General features: G+C 39.4%; 1 protein-coding gene across 34 annotated transcripts in view; it reads right to left on the bottom strand.

Moving 5' to 3' along the window:
* The window catches only part of TCF7L2 (transcription factor 7 like 2), a 460,229-nt gene that overhangs the window by 140,319 nt on the left and 297,743 nt on the right, over positions 1-22,167 (bottom strand). For all 34 annotated transcript variants that reach the window (XM_069098962.1, XM_069098963.1, XM_069098965.1 and 31 more), the window contains one exon: positions 4,591-4,692. In XM_069098962.1, the coding sequence (XP_068955063.1) occupies positions 4,591-4,692 (102 nt within the window). The remainder of the gene's footprint in view (positions 1-4,590; positions 4,693-22,167) is intronic.

Genomic DNA, 22,167 nt, shown 5'->3' with positions numbered 1-22,167 from the left:
CAAAGCCTCTGCTCCTGAGTTTTAAGTAAAAAATTAAGAAATAGTTTGGCCAAAATACTAGGATATATCTTAAATCTCAGAGAAATTAGGGATGATTTTAAGTCATTTTATTTTGAAATATTTTTGATGAAAGATTAAGAAATTGCATTTTTTTAATGAAAAACAAGACAACACAAGGGTGAAATAACTGTTAGATTACAGCAAAGTCCAATTCTGAAACCTTTTAGAGTTAGTTGGCTAATTTAAACACTGATAGGTAAGGTTCATGTGAAATCTTACAGATATCCAAATGTTACTGGCTCTAATTTGAACTTAGAATACAAAGTACAACACACATTACATATAACTTCACATGCCCACAGTACACATGTGTACTAAATTCTCATGCACATCTGTGACCCAACACAAATTTGGCCAGGGTTAACATTCCTTTATGCCCACTGAAAAAACTTAAATCATATTTTTTGCAATTCAAATTGGCATCAATTTTTACTCACCCAAACCGGCAACAAAACAGGCTAAGGGTGAGGGAGTGTGAATCATAATGCAGAAGACACTACACACATCTTTTTTTTTTTTTGAGGGGTAAGGCAAAGCAATTGGGGTTAAGTGACTTGCCCAAGGTTACACAGCTAGTTAAGTGTCAAAGTGTCTGAGGTCACATTTGAACTCAGGTCCTCCTGACTTCAGGGCCCTACACACATCTTAATCCAGCTGCTGCCTTCTACAACCCTTCTCACCTGACTCCTTTCCCTGTCATTACCACCACTTCCTCAGAATGTCACGTTCATATGTTCTTAACGGAATATACTGCTACACACATATACACAATTAATGACCAAATTCACCCAGAATAAAACATATAATTTAGTTAAAACACAAGCGTTAGATGTTCCACAAACTTTGGTTTGCCTTTACTAAACATACTGTTTATCCCTCTTTTGCCCTAGCTCCTTCCTTCTCTTGTTCCACCACTCTCTTTGCCCCCCCTAAGAAGACTGAAAGGATCACAAAAGATCATATTACAACTCCCAGCTGGGGCTCCTTGGATGAGGGTCTCCATATCTGAGGTACTACATGCTTCAAAGTGGTTGCTATGGTAAGCAACATGCTTTTCACTGAACAAAAGAGGAAAATGGTCCTTAAGACACTCCTATTGCCTGCCTAGCCAAAACCCACACTGAATCTGACTCAGGCTTCCTGGAAAAATATTCTGCCATCTCTAGTCCCTGCCCCCTGCACTGATCTTCAATTTCCAAATGTGAATATAAGGTTCTTAGAACCTGGACAACCCTACTTGTTTTCGTTGGCTACAAGCCACCTTCCCAAGTTTACACTCTCAATGCAAATTCAAAGCCAGTGGAGGAAAGCGATCTGAAGACCACAGAAGGGCACACCTACAACAGAGTTTGCCCATCTCACATCCCCTTCAAAGACCCAGGGCAGCTTTGTACTAAAAGAAAGACAAACCCCTAAGACTTCTAAAAGCAATGTTCTTCTTTCTCCATAGCAAAATTTCCAACCAACCATTCTGAACTAGCAGAAGTCAATCTTAAGAGTGTGACCTATCTTAGAGGATCACAAAATCATAGTTTCTGTTCTGGATGGCAAGTTAGTGGCCATCAGGAGAAAACTGAGGCCTGGAGAGGTTAGATCACTTGTTCAATGTGACAGATAACAGGACAAAGCAAGGATTTGTACCCAGGCCCCCCAATTCTAAATCTAACATTCCTTCTACTACACCACACTTGGAAAAAGTTGAAAAAAAAGCTTCTCCATCTCTCCAGTTCACCCAAATGGACCAGGCAGAGAGTATTTTGTGGAAAGGACACTGGGAGGAGGAGGAGGTATGGTTTCTAGTCTCAGCTCTGTTAGCCCTATGTTACTGAGATATCAAAATCAGCTCTCTGAGACGCAGGCTCCTTATCAGTAAAATGAAGGTTGCGGAGTAGGATAATGGAATGAACACTGGATTTAGACTCAGAATGTCTGAGTATATCAGGCAAGTCATTTTTCTTCTCTGGTCCTTAAGTTTCCTCACTTCTAAAACCAGATATTTGGACTAAGAGCAGGGGGTCTTAACCTGAGGTCCATGAACGTGTTTTTGTTCTGCTTTCTAATATTTTGATAATTCTATTTCAATATAATTGGTTTCCTTTGTCATCTTAAGTATTCCCTCTTTTTTTAAATTTAAAAACATCATTCTGAGAAGATGTCCATAAGTTTCACCAGACTGTCAAAGGGGTCCATGACCAAAAAAAAAGGTTAAGAAATTCTGGTTTAGAGAAAGTTCCTTTCAACTATACATTCTGCTGGCTCTACACCTTTATCCAAATCAACCACTGACTCACCAAGAGAAATTCTCAGTGTCTCACTTCCATTTCTTTATTTGTTTGTTTGTTTGTTTGTTGAGAAGTCACATCTCTAAGGGAAGCCAACTCAAGGCTCCCAAGTTGGCAGTTACATTATCGCCTTGATGATTTCACTGACAGGGCACCCAATTAAAGGTAATGGAACTGCATACACAGGCTGGCTTTGTTTCTACTAGGATCATTGGCTTAAGGACTGAAAGCTAGAAGGGTATCTTAGAGGCTATCTATTCTAACCTTATCATTTAATGGAAGATGAAGCCAAAGTCTAGGGTTTCCTAAAAAGAGGGTATACCAAGAAGAAGCTCAAGGTAGATTCTTGTTCAGACTCTACTCCTGACTAACTGAGTGGCCTGGGATACATCACTTCCCTTCAAGAGCCTTCAGATTTCTCATTGGTAAATTGAAGGATCACAGGGTTTAGGGGTGGAAAGGCCTTCAGAAATCATCCAGTCTCTCCCTCACCTCCTCTTACAAGGGGAAACAAAGGCCCAAAGGAGTTTGACTATAGCCAGGGTTTAAACCCAGATCTTCTGATCCCTAAATCTAGTATTCTTTCCCTTATACTATGGAAGACTAGACTAAATTATTTCTAAGATTTCCTAATTTCCTCATCTAACATTCTAGAATTCCATGAAATGAAGCAATTCTATCTGGATGAACAAAAGAAATAGTTTTAAGACAAAGTTCACAGCAAATAGTGCTCTACTTCTCATTTTTTCATGCTACCCAAGTTGTTAATGTTGAAAAGGAAAATCTATAGTTATTATTATTTTTTTGGTGCAGTCTTGTAATTGATCTTCAGGAGAATGGAGAATCACACATATGGAAACTTCCATCTACCAATGCCCCAAAGGGACTCTTGATCTATAACTTACAAGTCTTAGAGTGTTACTTGGGATTCTGAGAAGTTAAAGGACCTGCCCATGATCACACAGTTCTATGTGTCAGAAGTGGAATCTGACCCCCAGGGCTTCCTGACTCCAGAGCTAAGCCCCCATCCATGAGGCCAGGCTACCTCTTGTCCACAATAACACCAACCAAAAAATGTTTTTAACGACATTATTATTTTTATTGTGCTACATTCTATACCACTATTTAAACTGGAGAGAGGAATGTTTCTCTGAATAAAATATATTCAAATGGCTGTGGTTTGCATGAGAAGATATTTTCAAGATTTTAAATAAATTTTAACCACACTGTGTTAAGACTTTCTTTTAAAAAGTGTGTATATAATAAATCTCATTTTTAAAAATTAAACATAATAGAGGCAAAATATACAAAGATAGCATTTTATGATCCTCAATAAAATATACATGAATAGTTCCATGTTTTGCATAATTCTACCTGTCATAGATTAATTATAAAAATGTGCCATCCATTAATTATTTTTAAAATATAAAGTCCAACATATGATAAAATATAGAGAAGGAAATATTCTAATAAGTACAAGCTATCTTCTCAAGAGGTTAATTTACAAACTCTGCTTTCCATGTCTACAAACTCTTTAGTAAGAAAGTGCATTAAAAATATATGTGGACATAAGCCCTTCATGAATGTGGTCACTGCTTGGTGTTAATCACAAGTTGTTTCTGACATCACAGCCACAAAATTTACAACCGCATATACCAAATAAGCCTTAGTCTCTAAAATTCATTTTTACTCTATCATTAAATGATGTTTAGGTATAGAGAATCTTTTGCTAATTTTGTGTGAGAAAGATATTGCTACATTCAAAAACCTAAAAATGAAGGACTTCCCTCCTTTGGGGCTTTTGATTCCCTCCTCCCCCACCTCCTGCCCATTATTATCCAGGAATGGAGGGGAAGGAAGGAGGATCATAGGCCATGGAAGGGAAATCTGGCTTTTTATCATCTCCTTGATGTCATTCATAGAACCATGGTAATGACATACTCATGCCTTCGAGTAGCTTTTCCATTCAGATTGGACCCAGGAGAAATCAAAGTGGAAGAAAAATTCACAAAACTGGGAAAGAGCATAAATTTCTGGTTTTGCTACTTCTTATATATATCACCAGCCAGGAGGTCGTTAGGAATAATACTACTTTCAAGAGAACTCTCCATCCTATGTCTCTCTTTTGCCTCCCCTGCACATATGTACCCCTCAAAAAAAAAGACAGGAAAAATTGTAATACAAAACTCTTAACATCAAAATAACTTTTCTCAATAACAGCAAGAATTGTCTTTGTGAGATTACTTACAACAATGTGTGCTGGAGACGGAGACCTTGCATCCTTGAGGGCTTGTCTACTCTGTAAGCTCCCTGCTTGAACATCAAGCAGTGGCCATTTCATCTGGAGATACTGGAAAGAGAAACAAAAATGGGAGAGAAAAACAGAGTAAGTGCGTGCGTATGCGTGTGTGTGCCCGTGCATGCGTGTACATAACAAAACAACATAAGAGGTTCCCATTGGTATGGTCGTTGCTTAGCAAGCCCAAAGATAAAACCAACTTTTAAAGAATGATTTCACCTTTTAATTAATATTGTATAGTTAACTTCGAAAGACTGTTACCCTGAATGATCCCATTAATATTATCCCAATCATAATGGAGGAAAGGGGTGTGATGAGAAAGAGGATAGAGAGACAGACAGACAGAGAGCTGGAAGACATCTCGGAAGTCATCTCATTTTGCAAATGAAGAATCCTAGGTCCAAAGACAGTCAAGTGATTTGTCCAAGGATATCTGGACGTAGAGCTGGTATATGAACCCAAAATCTGATTCTAAATCTGGTACTCTTTCTACTGTACCACAATACCTCAGACAGTGATGTAGAAGGAAACCATCCATTCCAAATCTGCCTTTAAGCAGACTATCCTCATTTTTATAATAATCATCCTTTATTTGAAAGAGAAGTATGTAACTGTCCTTGATTTACACATTCAATGAGACTAAGAGATAATTCAGCCTCCAGCCCAATCAACTATGAAACAAATATATTCCTTGGTAACAAATGTGTCTTGCACGCTAATGCTTTCCAAAGACCAGACATTTCTAAATATACACAATGAAGATACATATTTGGCCCTCAGACTGAGAATAAAGGAACCATTAGGTTAAATCTTGCCCCAACCTTCCTGAATTAGACAATGTACTCCTGTTATGGTTATATTGGGCACTACCAAGAAACAGGGCTACACTTGCTCCATGAGCGAGTGAGCCCTTCAAGAGCCCTTCAAGGTCATATAACTAAATCTAATCTCAATCGTCTTACAAATGAGGGAACTGAGGTCCAGAGGTAATATGCTATTTCCAAGGTCACACAAGAAGCAAGTGGAGTGCCAAGAAATCAAAGCACAGATCTTCTGCCTACCACTACTGTGTGCTTTCTATGCCCATCTGGACCCTTTTCCTATTCGCACAGAATTACTTTAAAGTAATTTACTTTACTTCAAGTTACATTACTTCTTGCCTAGAAGATTATCCTAACTTTCTGACGTCACTTGCAGTCTTTTCTCTCTCCAATGCAGCCTACACAAAGTAATCTCATCCACCTAGAATAGTAACCCATTGCCCAGAGGAAAATCCAAATGTTGGTTCAGATCAGCCCCTACTGCTGGAATACTCTTTGAACCTTCCTGAAATGTTATCCATTTTATAAAGGTCCAGATCAAATAACATCTTTTCCATAAAGCCTTCTCTGACCCTTCCCCCTTCCCCTGAAGCTAAATGTGATGCTCCTTCCTTGGAACTATCAATAGCACATTGTCCCACACCTTCCTTGAGCGCTTATATATATATATATATATTCTATTTTCTAAGTTATTTATGTAAATGCCTTAATTCCCCTATTGGATTATAAATTTCATTGAGCAAGGAGCAAGGGCCACATCTTATTCATCTCTGCATCACCCAGAGGACCTAATCCAAGGTTAGAACTAGGGAAAAGCCTGGTCCCAGGACTGCAACGTGGGGGTCGGAGGGAGGAAGAAGGAGGAACACAACAGGCTAACAATTTTCTTCCTATAGGTGTCCAAAGACTGCTGCCCCTCCCCTTATCTCATGGTCATTTGTGCCCTTGATCCCTTGGCCAGTCTTCTGCACCACCCTAAGGATCGCCATCATTGTGGTACTCTTCTCTGGGGAACCACCACCACCACAACTCCCAGAGGGCCACAAGTCAGAATCTACAGGGGTCAGACTTGCCCTCTCATGGCATGGCTACTCCTGCAATCACATCTTCTACCTCATCCCTGACAATGCTGTCTGCAACACAACTATTTTTGCCCCAGGTGAAGGAATTGCTTAGGCAGCGCTCTCCTAGGACTGAGCATACATCAAGGAAATATATTTAATAAGCAAATAGTAAGATAAAATAGTAAAAATAAATATAAAAACAAATATTTGCTGAATTAAAAGCTATAGGCATAATCATGTTAAAGATTCCTAAAACAAGTGACCCTCTTAAGGTATTTTTTAAAATAGATTCCTAAGTAAGCAGATTGAAGACTTAAACTTTTAAAGATCTTGGATTTCTTCCAGGCTGGTCACCTCCATCCCAGGTAAAGAAGGTACTTTTTTCAACAGCCTAGAAGAACAACACGTATTTCTAGACAGGGCAGAAAAAAAGGAACAATTGGGATCTGAACACCAAAAATTATATTTCTTAGTCTGACACCACAGCATCAGTCTGATGCCCAGAGATAAATATATGGGGACCTGTGTTTCCAATGCTGCCATTGCCTACAGACTCATGGGCACATCACACAACTTGTCAGAGCCTCATTTTCTTCCTCTAAAATCGAAGAAGCACAACCAGTTGCTCTCTCTAACTTTGTTTCCATCTCTAATATTCTCTGACTACTATGGAAGTTTGTTCAGCCTGCTATGGGGAGACTGTGTGCCTCTGACTTCTTCCCATTCTCACTCAGGGGGCACCAACCACATAAACACATGGGCTACACTGGTCAAAACCACTCCACAGAGTCATTTCCTTGAGGCCTACCAAAATGGCAGCACGCCAATGCTCACCTCTCCACCACAACTTTAAAAACAAAAATGCCAAGACAAAGTCACATTGGACCTCAACCCACCTCTAAAAGCAGCTCCTGCGGCCTAGACCAAGGAATGGTTTTCTACCTCGAACACCACACGAGCCAAATCTGCTTGTGTTCAGAAGCTCATTCTTTTGATAAAGTATGAAGCATTAGTTTTGTTCAAGGTCGGTCAACAAGGCTTTATTAAGCACCTACTATGTGCCAGGCCTCCCTCAAAGACCCCTCCACCCATGAATTGTCATTCCCATAATGCAATATTAATGTGAAGGCTTATAATTCTTACTTTACATAAAAGCTTCATTGTGTGCCAGATCCAATCTCCACAGGCTACCTGCACCACATATTTTTACGAGCCTACATTTCAGCGCTGAGAGCCTACAATACACATAATTTTCAATTATGTTAGGGCAGAACAGGATCACTGCCTATATAACATTACTGGTCGGAGGAAATGAGACTCGGCCCCACTACCGAGAGACAGCTAACTGAATCCAGATGGTGAAGAAAGGGCATACAGGCCTTCAGAGTTACCTTGGAGCAAACACCTCCTCTCCCCACTCCCACCCCCCACAACTTTAACAATGGCATGATATGACACATAATTGCATGGCCCCCACAAATCAATGAATGACATTGGAGATTGTAAAGCAAAAACTCTAGGGACAGTCTTGCCGGCTGAAGACATGGTCAGGACTCTTGATGAGGAAGTGGTTATATATACACCACCACCACCCCAGAAAAAAAGAAAGAAAAGATGGATTTGACAGATTTTGTCCTCTTCTGCAATAGGTCCTTATTAATAACAAGGAAAATGAAAATTCGGTCCTATTGCAGCCAAGAGGAAAATCCTTTCCTTCCTTGTGATGCTAACTAGCAGGAAATTCTATTCTTTGGGGTCCTAAATACATCTTGAAGAAGGTGGTGCCTTGGATTTGAGTAGGGCTAGGAATACCTCTCACCAGATTTTTCCCAGAAGTCTGACACTCATTTTACATTCTAGAGGGGGAAAAAAAATTCCCACCATCCTGCTATGAAAACACCACTGGCTCAGGCTCTCTTCCTCCTTAGCCGCCTCAACGTGGAAATTATGAATTGCCTACAAAAACATTAAACTTTTCAGCAAACTGGAATCAAAAGGGGCTGTGGGAATTACGGCACTGAAAACCGATGAAATGGCCTCGACTCAGTTTTCATTTTTTAAAAAATAAGACCATCTAGGCTTAAACATTTCAATCCCTTGTTTAATAATAATGTTCTGATCATGGATCATTAGGGTTTTTTCCAAAATAGTGTTTTATGATATGTCTTAGGGAGCTTAAGTTAAGCTTTAGGCCTCTCTCTGTGCAAAGACCCCAAACACAGGTTATGCCAATGTGCTTGAGAGATATCAAAGCGGGTTTTAGAGTCTGTTAAAATGTCAGCACAGAGGAAAAAGGTAAACATTGCCAAGTACTCAAATTCCTCCCTCACCACACCCCTACCTTCCCCTCCCCTGCCGGCCCCCCCCCCAAAAAAAGGCAAAAGAACAAATCAGTGCCATCTTCATCTACTGGATTCATCAAGTCTCTTGAGAAACTGGGGGAGAAGCACTGTGCAGGGCAAAGAATGAAGTAGAAGGAGCAAACTAGTTCAAATCTTGGCTCTGCTACCTCCTGCCTATGTGACCCTTAGCAAATCACTTAAGTTAGCTTTCCCTCAGGTTTCTTCATCTATGTAATGCGAGGGTAAGAATGGACAGATAGCCTTTTTAAGGTCCCTTCCAACTTAAAATTAAAGAAAATGAATGAAGGAAGGAAGCATTTATTAAGTACCTAGTACGCACAAATCACTGAAATAGAAATAGGGATATGAAAGAAAGAAAAATAAATGTTACTCTGAAGGAGTTCATATTCTAAAGGAGGATACAGCACATATGGAAAATTTCAGCTGCAAGTCAATAGAAAAGTCCCCTGGTTGTTAGAGTATAATGGCAATGCAGATAGTAAGACCTCTTCTTTAATGTCATTTTTTAAAGGGAAAAATGATAGCAGGATCTGATGTTGAACTCTATGACAATGCTAACTAAGGACTTTGGTGGTGAGAAAGAAGAAAGACTTTCTTTTCTAGGTCTTTACTAACTATGGCTTATCACATCTGCAGAAACTAGCTACCAGGCTGTATCTCCATAAGGGTTGCTTCCCAGGATGATGGCCGAGGTGGGAAAGACTGGGCTGAAAAGACTGCTGTTCCCAATATGATCCTAAAGGAACAAGACTGAGAATCATCAGGCAAGTCTGGGTCCTCATCTCAGAATCTCTAATTCACCTACTATCTGATCTTGGACAAATCATTTCTTCTCTCTGGGTGGGACTCAATATTGCCCAGCTGCAAAATTAGGGAGTTAAATTTGCTTCTCAAGGTCCTGTCCTGTTCCTATGTGCATACAATTCAGTTCTATGTAGACTTCCAATGCTCCAGGGATGGCCTATGTGTCTCTGTCTCTCTCTCACCCCCCGTGAAAGCGATGAAGAGGATGAACATAACTATCATGTTGGGCACAGTTAATGGGTCTTTTAATTTTTTTAAAGGAAGAGTAATTTTTAAAATAATAATAAAACTATCACAAACTCCACCTCCTTGGGAGAAGATATCTCTTCCTTTTACATTCTGTACAACAGATGGACGAACTGACACTCAACTTTTTATTTGTTTGTAAGAGCAGGTGGCTAAAAAAGTCCTGCAAATAACTATAAAGCAGAAAATCTCCCTTACATCTAAGAAGTAACTTGGCAAAGAGAGACATCCAAAATAACATATCTCAAGAAAATATGCTCAGTGGCCCACAGTGACTTTTGGGGCTAGGCCTTCATGGGCGGGTGACTCAAGCAGAGAACTAGGAATAGTCAGAGCCAGGGGGCTCTGACTCACCGTCCCAAGTTGTAACCACTAGACCACAGTCTCACCCAAATAACTACCCCGTCTTTCTGAAATGGAAGAGCAAAAATAAAACAAAATGCCCTTGACAAATCTGGTTGGAAAAAGGCTCACACTTTCAAAATCTCTCACACATTTCCCCAGAGACTTTGGCATAACCTCCCATTGAAGGAAATCGTTGACAAGAAAATCAAACCACAAGGATCATTCTCTTGTTTTTAGGTGAAATTCCTCACTTGCTTGACTGTGGAGGCATTTTTCTGTGTTAGGGAAAGACATTCCCCCCTCACTGGAAATTCACCCAGATTCAGATTCCATTGGGGGGTGTGTGTGTGTGTGTGTGTGTGTGTGTGTGTGTGTGTGTGTGTCTAAGGGACTATACATGAATTTTTATTGAAGGGTATTTATTTTATGATTAGAACACCGTCTGCTTCTTTGTTACCTGTAAACTCTACTTGGTGAATTTTATATAAACCAGCACAGGAAGCCAGCTTGAGAGTCAAGGAAAAAGCTCAGTGCCCATCTAGTTAGGAAGAGCTGCTTAGAGATGTGATGCCCAGCCAAGCCATATGAGCCCTCTCTAACACACTGTCAATTATGATATAGAAACACATTCTGAGTAATAAGAGACAGCATGGCATAATGAATACAGTACTGAGCCTAGAAATCAGGAGTCCTGGTACAAATTATGTCTCTGACACTTACAAGCTTTGTGGCCATGTGGTAAAGTGCTTAATTTTTCAGAAACTCAGTTCCCTTATCTGTAAAATGGGGATGGGGCAGCTAGGTGGTACAGCAAATAGAACACCGGCCCTGGAGTCAGGAAGACCTGAGTTCAAATTTGACCTCAGACACTTAACACAAAAATGGGCCGTGTGACCTTGGGCAAGTCACTTAACCCCAATTGCCCCTCCCAAACAAAAGGCAAAAAAAAAATAATGGGGATAGAATATTGTATTACCTGGCTCATTCAGACGATTCGTTGGAAGGAAAGCTTAAATATTTTGGTCACATAATGAGAAGATGAGATTCACTGGGAAAGATGTTGGGAAAGATTGAAGGCAAAAGGAGAAAGGTACCACAGAGAATGAGATGGATATAGAGTGTTATAGAAGCAACAAGCATGAGCCTGAATAGACTTCAGTAAGACAGAAGGGCCTGGAATACTACAGACCACAGGATCTCAAAGAGTCAGACACAACTGAACAACTGAACTCACTAGGTTATTATGAAAAAAGTAGAACACGGCTTAACTGCATCATTATAAATAATTACTAATAATTGCCTTGGTCAGTTATGTTTCACGTCATTAATATATGACCAAACCCTACATCTTGAATCCTTACTGAAAAGGTCTCTCTGCCTCTGTCTGTCTGTGTCTGTGTCTGTGTCTGTGACTCTGTCTCTGTCTCTGTCTCTCTCTCTCTCTCTGTCTCTCTCTCTCTGTCTCTCTCTCTCTGCCTCTCTCTCTGCCTCTCTCTCTCTCTCTCTCTCTCTCTCTCTCTCTCTCTCTCTCTCTCTCTCTCTCTCTCTCACACACACACACACATATACACACACGAGACAGAGACATAGGGGGGTGGGGGTGGGGAAGATGGAGGACAACCTGAGGTACAAATTCACTAATCAGTGAAAATCTGAGCTAATGGTAGAGATCAGCAGCTTTTAGTCCCCCAAACTGCCTAAAATATCATTCTATCTAACCTCATGTTTTCATAGAACCAATTAAAAGAGACTCCCTATACCCTTTTTTTTTTTCTTTTGGCCCTGAACTATATTTATCATTCAATGTCCCATTAGAAACTCACTTGTGATTTTTGTCTTAGAGATATGCCTGGGGCGGCACCAGCAGATTAAGGATTACAACTCAGGTCTTACTGACCCCAAGGATACCCCTATGTCCCTTATATGACACTGCTTCATATCCCTATATACATTTTCAGCTGGGTGTCACAGTGGATAGGGGATAGACCTTAGAGGCAAGGATATAGGAATCAAATCTTGCCTAAGGAATTTTTTTTGCTTTTTTTTTTGGGGGGGGGGGGGCTGAAGGCAGGGCAATTGGGGTTAAATGACTTGCCCAAGGTCACACGGCTAATAAGTGTTATGTGTCTGAGGCCAGATTTGAAGTCAGGTCCTCCTGATTCCAGGGCTGGTACTCTAATTCACTGCGCCACCTAGTCGCCCCTTGCCTAAGGAATTATGTGATGCTGGGAAATTCAAAGTCAAAACTCACTCTCAGACTCCATTTGCTCATCTGTAAAATGGGAATAATAACAATAGTGCCTATCTCATAGAGTTGTTGCAAAGATAGGCTCAGATGATATAATACATGAATAGATAGCACTTGGCAAACCTTAAGGCAATATATAAATACTGGGAATTATTACATATAATTATTCTTATTCCTATCACATCACAAATATTTAAATAAAACATGCTAAAGTCTACCCAGAAATATCTCAGGATTAGAAGGGTCTTTGGTAGTTATTTAATCCAACACCCTCATTTAGCAGATGAGGAAACCATCTCTTAGAGGGAAAATACAACATGCCCAAAGTCACACATCCAGTTAGTGGCAGATTTGGACACCTTATCTCCTGACCCTTACTTTATAGAAAAAAGACAAAACTGACAAGAGCCCGGAACAAAACACTTTCTCTGACTTCTCTGGGTGTTCACTTTGGAGTCAGAGGGCATAACTTTATGTTCATCCCCTGTAACTGCCTTTGTGACTCTGGGCAAGTCATTTACCATTCCATGCCTCAGTTTCATAATCTATAAAAATAAAGGCATTCAACTGTATGTCCTTTTCAGGCCTCTCATTTGTAATCCTAAAATCTCAAAAGACAAGCATAAAATTAACAGCTCTATGATGGACATACACATACTGCCCCCCTTGAATAATTCTTTAGCTATTACACTCCAATAAAGGAAGAAAAACAAATTTGACTGTCTTGCTATGACCAGCAAGGGAACAGCTGTTAGTTTAAACTTATAGAGAAAATAAATGTGATTTTTCAATATGACAAATTTTCACTTATCCAGAATTGTTGAAGATTAAAATATTCAAGTTGCAATTTTGTTTGGGTCAACCAGAAGCTGCCATATGTATTTGTATGAAGAGTAACAGTTTCCCAAAAAAATACAATTAGAATTTCAACAAACGGTAGCTCACAACATGGAAAGCACTCTAGAAAAACAAAGATGAATACTGACCTGGTCCTTGGCTTTAAAGAGATTAGAATCTAATGAAAGGAATATAACTTACACAAAAAAGAACAGTATGATATAAGGCCAACTGTGGTAAAGGAAAAGGGAAGGGGATCTAAAGTGCTCTATTTGACGAACAGAGCACTTCAGTTGGGAGAAATCAAGGAAGCCTTCATGAGAGTGAAGGAATAGTGTAAATTACAGATGAGTGTTGAAAGAAGACAATAATTTAACAAAGCAGAGACAAAGAAACACATTCCAGGCATTGGGGAAGGCGGGGAGTTTACCCTGTGTGAATGCTGGGAGCCAAGAAAGGGCAAGACATAAGTAGTTTAGTTTGGCTGAAACACAGTGTGTGGGAAGGAAAATAATGTGAAATAAAAGGAAAAGATATGATAGGTGGAAGTCATATAGTAGATGGCTTTAAAATTAGGCTAAAAGGTTTATATTTTATTCTTTTAGTAATGGGGAGCCTCTAGAGGCAAGGGAGACAAATTAGGAAGCTCTTACGCTAGTCTAGGTAGGAGGAGTAAGGGGCTGGGTTAGAGTGAAAGTAGTGTAGAAAGTAGAGTAGAAAGTAGTGTAGTAGCTAGGGGAAGGGAGATAGCACTATTGTGTAAAAAGAAATAATGCGACTTGATAACTGATTGGATGTGTGCGCAGGAATTAGTCTTAGAGGTATAATCAATGATTACTCCAAGGTCTCAAGTCTGAGTGACTGGGAAGATGATTTTACTATCAAGAAAATCGGGAAAATGAGGAAAGATATGTTTGGGCGGAAAGGAAATGAATACCGTTTTAGAAATGCTAAGTTTTGAGGTGCTAATGGGACATGCAGAAGAAAATAGTTGTTAAAAATTAGAAATGAGGAACTGTTTAGGGAAAAGACTGAACTATATTTATTGAGAGCCACGTACATAGAAGGAACAATTAAACCATGAGAGCAAGAAAGAGACAGAGAGAAAGAGAAAGGGAAAGATAGAGAAAGAAATTGACAGAGACGGAAAGAGAGATAGAGAATGAGAAAGACAAAGAGAAAACAACAGAGATATGAGGGATATTTGGAGAGAGCATCTATAAAGGCTGTCAAGAAAGGAGTAATCAACTATATCAAAAGTTGTAGAAGGGGCAAGAGAGGATAAAAGCCCCCACCAGATTTGACCACTACATTGTTAAGAGATTTAGCAATTTGATATATTAGCAGAGTGACAGAGACAGAAATCAGATTATAAGGAGTTAATAGATGATGAGAAGATGTAGATTATTCTTTCAAAGAAGTTTGACAGTGGAAAGAAGGAAGGAGAAGGTTGGTGTAGTGGCAGAAATGCTGGACTCAGAGTCAGAAAGACACAAGTTCGAGTCTTGACTTTGATGGTCACTAGCATTGTAACCCAGACAAGTCACTTAACCTCCAAGTTTAAATTTCCTCACAGGTAAAATGATAGAGGCATTTGCATTACCTGCCTCATAGGGCTATTGTAAGAAAACTTGAGGGGACGGTAATCACACTCAAGAAAAAGTTTGTTTAGGATTTAGGAGACTGGAATATGCTTAATGTCAGGGGAGAAAAAGCCAGTAGAAAGGGAAAGATTAAAGATGAGAGATATTAATGGAGCTCATTAGAGAAAGTAAGGATTTGGGAAACAAGTGGTAAGAAGATAGACCACTTCGCTCTCAAATATTGGAGTGGAAGATAGAATTAGATGACAACATGGGGCTTTTGGAGACATGTACCAGCTACTAACTTCCCTGGTTTCCTTTTAAATCTCAACTGAAATCTCCACTTCTACAGGAAATCTTCCTCAACCCCTTTTAATTCCAGAGTCTTCACTCTCTCAAATTAGTTCCTTTTTGCAGTGTATAGTTTGTTTTGTTTATATTTGTCTGAATATTATCTCTCCCATTAGATTGTAAGCTCCTTGAAGGCAAGGGCTGTCTTTTGCCTCCTTTTATATCCCCAGTGCTAAGTACAGCACCTGGCACTTAATAAATGTTGATTAATTGAAACAGAGGAAAAGAAATGAGAAAATTCACAAGAAATGGCCTGATTTTCTCTGTTAAAACAAATAATGAGGTCTTTGCTGAGAGATAAGGGCTAGATCATAGGTTCAAAGATCTAGAGTTGGAATGGACTTCAGATGTCATCTAGCCCAACCCCCTCACTTTACAGATGAGAAAACTGAAACCCAGAAAGATTGGGTGATAGGTAGTGACAGAGGTAAAATTGTCTGGTTATCTGACTAAATCCATCAATAGGAGTATGAGGCTAGAAGAGAGATTTGGAACAGGTGAAACACTAAAATAATATGAAACATAATTTCAGAAAGCAATTTGGGATTTTTCATGTCAAGATCTTGTCTGATCTCAGAGACATCACCTTCATTATCCACTCTCACTGTCTTGTCCCATATATCCTTGGAGAGGCAGAGAAGACTTCGCTAACCTAAGGGCATGCCCAGGAAGTCAGACTTTGGAACCAGTCCCATAGTATATCCAACTGATCATTTGTCTCTTGTCTCTCTCATAAAAGAAAAATGAAGGATGTGTAAAAAAAAAAAAGTAGCCCAAGTATTTCTCCTTTTTGATGACTGTAATTGAAGATAAGCACAAGTTTAATGAGTCACTGCATTAACTGAAGAGAAAACCATGGCTGCCAGAAGACTGAGCACACAGTGTGCGAGAGTGGGAAGAGGAAGAAAAGGGGCAAAGGGGTTTGAAAAGGACCATCCCTGCAAAAGAGAAATGGTCCAATTATCAGAACCTACCATGGAATGATCAAGAACACACCCGAGGAATACAGGCACTTCCCATAAGGCACCACAGAGCTACTGTAAAGGAGGACCAGCACAGGGGAATTCTAAACATGGAAAACGTTAGTGCCGGCTTCGAATTTCTCCGGCTCAGGAACCCTTCATATTTGTGTTAAGTGTATGTAGTTCGGCTTTTCTAAGAGGTATGTGACAATAATACCACCAGCTTACAGCTGTCAAACATGTTATACAGTCTTTTCAATGTATTTTCGTATCCATCTGCTCATGAGATGCTCACAATGATCCTCAGGTAGGCAGAACGGACATGGCTATTTCGTCTTACAGACAGGGAAATGAGATCCACAGAGGTTACATGACTTGGCCAAGGTCATATAGTCAGTAAGTGAAGCAGCTATGACTGGAAGGCATGCCTTCTGATTTCTAGCCCAATGTTTTTTCTCTCTTCATAGTTTTCTTCTGTACTATCCCTCTATCTCACCTCCAATCCTCTACCAGAATTCTAATAACCTGTCTGATTCCCAGTTATCCTCACCTGAAAATGACCCCAAACATCATCACACCTCAAGATTCACAGCTTGGAAACATCTTGCTAGTTTCCCCTCCCTGTATCTACCCATCACCTTAGATCTCCCTTCAAACTGCTAGACAAAAATTCATGATGCTCTTTCCCTCTGATGTAGATGTCCCTTCTACTGAAGTCCTACTCTCGTGCCTCATTGCGATGCAGAGGTGATGCTACTTTCTCTAAGTCAATGCCTGCAGAGTACTAACTAGCAGGTCTTACCAAGCTAGAAAGGCTTTTGCATAGATGTGGTTACATGGCTTGTCTATCTGCTGTCCAAGGACCAGCTTAATTCAGTTGGGAGAAGCATCAAGCTGACTGCAAGAATGAACAATTCAATTCAACTTAGTCTAATCATTTGAGTTTTCAATGACAGTAATTCCCAAGGCCTAGCTCTATCAAGTCATTAGAGGGGTTACAATCTTTATCAGTGAAAGGAGTAACTCCACAGACAAATTAGGAATCCTCGAAGTTATTAAAGCAAATAGGGTCCCATGTCCTTGTAAGAGGCTTCTAGTTGCAGAAGTAATTTTCTCAAAGGTGGAGCGTTGCTCAAGTTCATGGTTTAGCTCACCTTCTTCAAAACGATTCAAAAACCCTTACTTTAAACCAGAAGTGTCATATTCAGAGCACTAGATTGAAATGTAATTGGAAAATGTTTAACAAAATAAATAAATAAAAATACAATACAGCATACTTAATGTTAAATTTGTGTTTTTCTAAGTCAATATGAGGCTGCAGAGAATCTTCTCTTTAATATCACTGCTTTCAACTCTTTTACATCTAAAAATTGTCACTTCTTTCTGCACTGACATTAGAAGAACACTAACCTAGAAACATATCCAAGATGAGTGAGTTACATTCTACCATCATCACTTTTTCCTATATTCTCACTGAACTTCAATTTCTTCACAAAATGAGAGGACAACCAGGATGAAAGAAAGCTGAAAAGATACGCTGGAGCCAAATCACAGAGGGCTTTAATAACCAGACTCTATCCAGTTGAGGGGATGGGACCAAATGATTTCTAAATATCCCTCCAGTTTCAAGGGCCTATACTTCCATAGGACATATGGAGCTTAGCATAAATTCTCTCCATTAAAAAAAAAACAGTCCTGTTCCTTAACCTAACAATGCAGCATGGAAGGGGAAGGTAGACCGATAACACTGGATTTGGAGTCAGTAAGGCCTGGGCTCAGTACCACTATAGGACAAGCACTTCTTGTGTGACCCTGGACAAATCACTAAATCTTTCTCAGCCTCAGTTTCCTCATCTGTAAAATAACAGCACCTACCTCCTTAAGTTGTTACAAAAATCAAATGCAATAACATATAATTCATTTGGCAAACCTTAAAATTATACACACACACACATACACACACACACACACACATGCTAGTAATTAATCATCATCATCATTCTCAAAAGTGGAAAAAGCACAAGCCTGGGAATCAGCAGAACTGTGTTCAAATCCTAGCTCCCAGATTTATTATGTGGCCATAAGCAAATCTCTTTTGGGTGCCAGTTCCCTCATTTGTAAAATAAGAATGATACTGTTTGTACTCCCCACTTCATGTGTGATGAAATGAATACATTTTATGGAAGCACACATTAAGGCAGGCCCTACCAGAAACTATCTACCTTTGGATTGGAAAACATTATAATTTTTTTCAAGTTAATTATCTTCATCATCATCCCAGGATTATTTTTTCCTATTAATGTTCCAAGGTAAGGTCTTGGGTCATGAGTTCAGGAACCCAAGCAATCAACCAACTGTTTCTGCATTGTACTGATTCAATCTTCATGTGAATTCTTCAACAAGATAGTGAGTTCATTTAGGGCAGGATGATCCCTTAACCATCTTTGTTTCTCCCAGAATCTAGTACATAGAAGATAAATGTTTGCTGAAAGAACTAATGTTAACTGATAAGCTAACAGAGGGGAAAGAGCTGGATATTGGGTAAAAGAAATTAGGTTTGAATCCTGGTTCCATCACTTACTACCTGGCTGAACTTTGTCATATCTCTAACTCGGAGTCTTGGTTTCTTCATATGTAAAATAAGGGAGTCGGATGAAATAATATCTGAAGCCACTTCCAGTTCTAAATCTGATCCTATGAATTGGAAATGATTAGGGAAACTAGACTGAATCACTAAATGTACCCAATTGGATTTGGTATATTTTTGTTTTTAAAACATGCTCATTTTTTAAGTCTTTCTCAGCCTTAAAGGGAGGAGAAAGCATGAAAACAAGATGGGTAATGTTAAACTATGAAAAAAAAACACAGAATAACTGTAATTCTTCTTGGAAGCATAGCTTCCAAATCCAACTCAGATGTTTAGGAAACAAATATACATTACAAATTTGATTTTTGCTGGTTTTAGATTAAATGAGAAGGAATGCTGAGATGGCACCATGCCTGCCATGCTCAGGGGTAGGTACTATAAGATTCTTAATAAAATAAATGGACCACACTGGATTCCCTGGGTGAAAAGAATAGGAGAGGGGGCAGGCAAAGAGTGAAAGGGAGAGATGTTCTTATGATACGATTGTATTAATAATAAATAGACTGCTAAAAGGAGAGAAAATCTTCACAGAATTGTAAGAGCTAAGAGGAATGAAGTATTGTTGAATAAATAGAACCCTAGAAAAGAGCTGGGAAATCTGGATACTACTTCAGACTCCCTCATGGTGTGACCTTGGACAAGTCATAAAATGTTATTGGTGAAATGTTTACAGAACATGGACTCCAAAAGGCCAACTGTTAAAAAGGTCCAAGGTTATTTATAGAGGTAGGGGCAGAATTAGACCAGGAGACAAGGTCTCTTGACTCTTAGTTCAGGACTCTTGGCACTGCCCTTGCTACTTCGCTGTGTAGTTAGTTGTTCCACCAAGAAAGTTGAAAGGATACATTCTCATTTAATTTATTTCTAATCAATACCACTCAATGTCAGATAAACTTTATATATACATAGACATAAATATAAATGTGTACAAAAGATATGATATATGGCTATGCATATCCAGTTATCCCTTCCATACAGCAAGGGTTACAGGGGTAGCATTCCAACAATCTGGAAAATCTGCATAAAAATTTTTGGCTTTCCCTTAATATCAGAGTAAGAAGTCTCAAATTTTTTTCTTTTTCTTTTATGGGGAGCTGACAGTACCTTATTGTAAAATTTGGGTTAAGTATTTGGTCATAGGCTCTGTGTTTTCTGCTGCTCTTCATGTGCCATCTGTGGCTCCCAAAAAATTCCCATTTGATTTCTTATGCCAATTCATGATATATCAATAGTCAAACGTCATGATGTGGAAAGGATAATTGTATATGTATATATAGCATATCATTTTTTAAGTGCATACAAACTAAACTTAGGTTCAAATGCCAGCTCCGTGTCAGTTTCTCCATGTATAATCTTGAGCAAGTAATAAAGACATGTTAACTTCTCTTTGGGCCTTAGTTTTCTTACCTATAAAATGGGAATCGACTAGATGACTTCATAAACTCCTTTCCTACTCTAAATCTGTGATCCTATATGAATCTTATGTAAGTTCTATAATCTTAATGAAGTTCTTTCTGTAGGCCTGTGCCTCAGTTTCCCACATGTGTAAGGAGATACAGCTTCACAGACTGCCGCAATTAGGATCAAAGATAACATATGTGAAGGTTTGTTGTAAATTTTGAAGCACTGTACAACTATAAGGTTTTATCCCCACTGCTCCTTCCTCATAAAGCTTGACAAAGAACTACTGGCGATCCTAGGCTTACAATAAACATTTGTATGGATGAGATAGTTTTAAGTAAACTTTGGGGGAACCACAAAACAGACAATTTCACAATTTCATACACTAACTGGTCTCCATCTCCTATGTGACTTCCATAATGGAGTCCTTGTTACCATGCCAGGTTTCTCTAGGGTTCGTAACCTTTTTCATATTATGAACCCCTCTGGCAGCCTGGTGAAACCTATGAACCTTTCCCAGAATACTGTTCTTAAATGTATAAAAAAAAATAAAACACATAAGACTGAAATGAAAGTAAACCAATTATACTGAAAGTTATCAAAAATTTTTTTGAAAAAAATTTCAAGGACCCCATATTAAGAATACTTGCTCTAGAGTGCAAAAGAAATAAAATGTTTAACTTCTGTTAAAAATCATAACTTGAAAAATTCTATATACCCTGTTGTCTTCCTCTCACCTCTCAAATCCCCTCTCCAAAAAATTAAATTAAATTAAAAATAAAAAAGGTTTGTTACACAAATGAAAATTCATTCACTTCTTTCATCAGTGCCATAGAACAAAATGCATCCTGGGTAGTTCTTGGTTGATTTTTTTTTTTTTAAGGAAGGAATGAGGGGAAGTCTCCAGACCAACTCAAAGCCCAAGCACTGCTGTTGAGTAATATTTTTTTTTAAATCAGACTGGAAAGAGGCCTGCAGGCCCCTCACTCTGGTTATTCTTTGCTGTAAGATTCTGGCTGTGATGGGCATGCAGAGATGCCTTCGTAATGCTACACCCAGGAAGCAGAAAGGTCAGTGGCGCCTTCGGTTAATTTTGCTTGGGGAGGAACAAACACCCAAGCTAGGGTGAGATTTATGGGAGGCTGACCTTCTGAAAGCCCCACGACCCCCCTGAACAAAAGTCCTGCTACCTCAGCCAGAATCCTCCTGCCACTCAAGTATCATCTTGCTGTAACAAATTACTCCTAACCCAGGATTATGGCTCCTTCCAAATCCCTCCTAGAGAGCAGGGAAATAAACATTCTCTCCCAGGATTCAGGGACCAGTTGTTTCCTCTATCAGTAATCCTTTTCTCTATTTGTTTCTTTCCCCAGCTTTAGTCTGGGAGGCCAGCTAGACCACTCTGGCCCATTTTCCTTTCAAACCTAAGCTGAATGTCTCAATTGTCCATTAGAAAAGTAAAAGATGAAGGCTTTCCGTCCCCAGAATCCTCACACAATAGTTAACTATCTCCACACACTTGTTATTTGACAGCAGACTACACATGCCTAATCCAAATCACTCAAGGGAAGTCCACACCCCAGAGCCCCTCATCGTGTTCCTGAGGGGTAACATGGGAGGAGAGGAATGCCACAAAGAAACACAGAGAATTGAAACACAAAATAAATCCTCTGAGCACGAGATGTGGGACCACCACAAGGAACCCTATAGTCACCTTATGACTTTATCAGAAAGTAAAGAGAGTAGACAGAAGAAGGGAGAGCAAAAAGCAGCAGCAAATATGACTGCCAACAGTTAGGAAGCACCAGTTCACAAAATAGGGAAATCTTTTAATAAGCTGCTAAGAGCTATTTG

The sequence above is a fragment of the Petaurus breviceps genome, unplaced genomic scaffold (genome assembly GCF_028583685.1).
Source record: "Petaurus breviceps papuanus isolate PSGF00001 unplaced genomic scaffold, PetGlider_PUasm1.0 37, whole genome shotgun sequence".
Classification (NCBI taxonomy): domain Eukaryota; kingdom Metazoa; phylum Chordata; class Mammalia; order Diprotodontia; family Petauridae; genus Petaurus; species Petaurus breviceps.
This window is presented reverse-complemented; position numbering and strand designations above follow the sequence as displayed.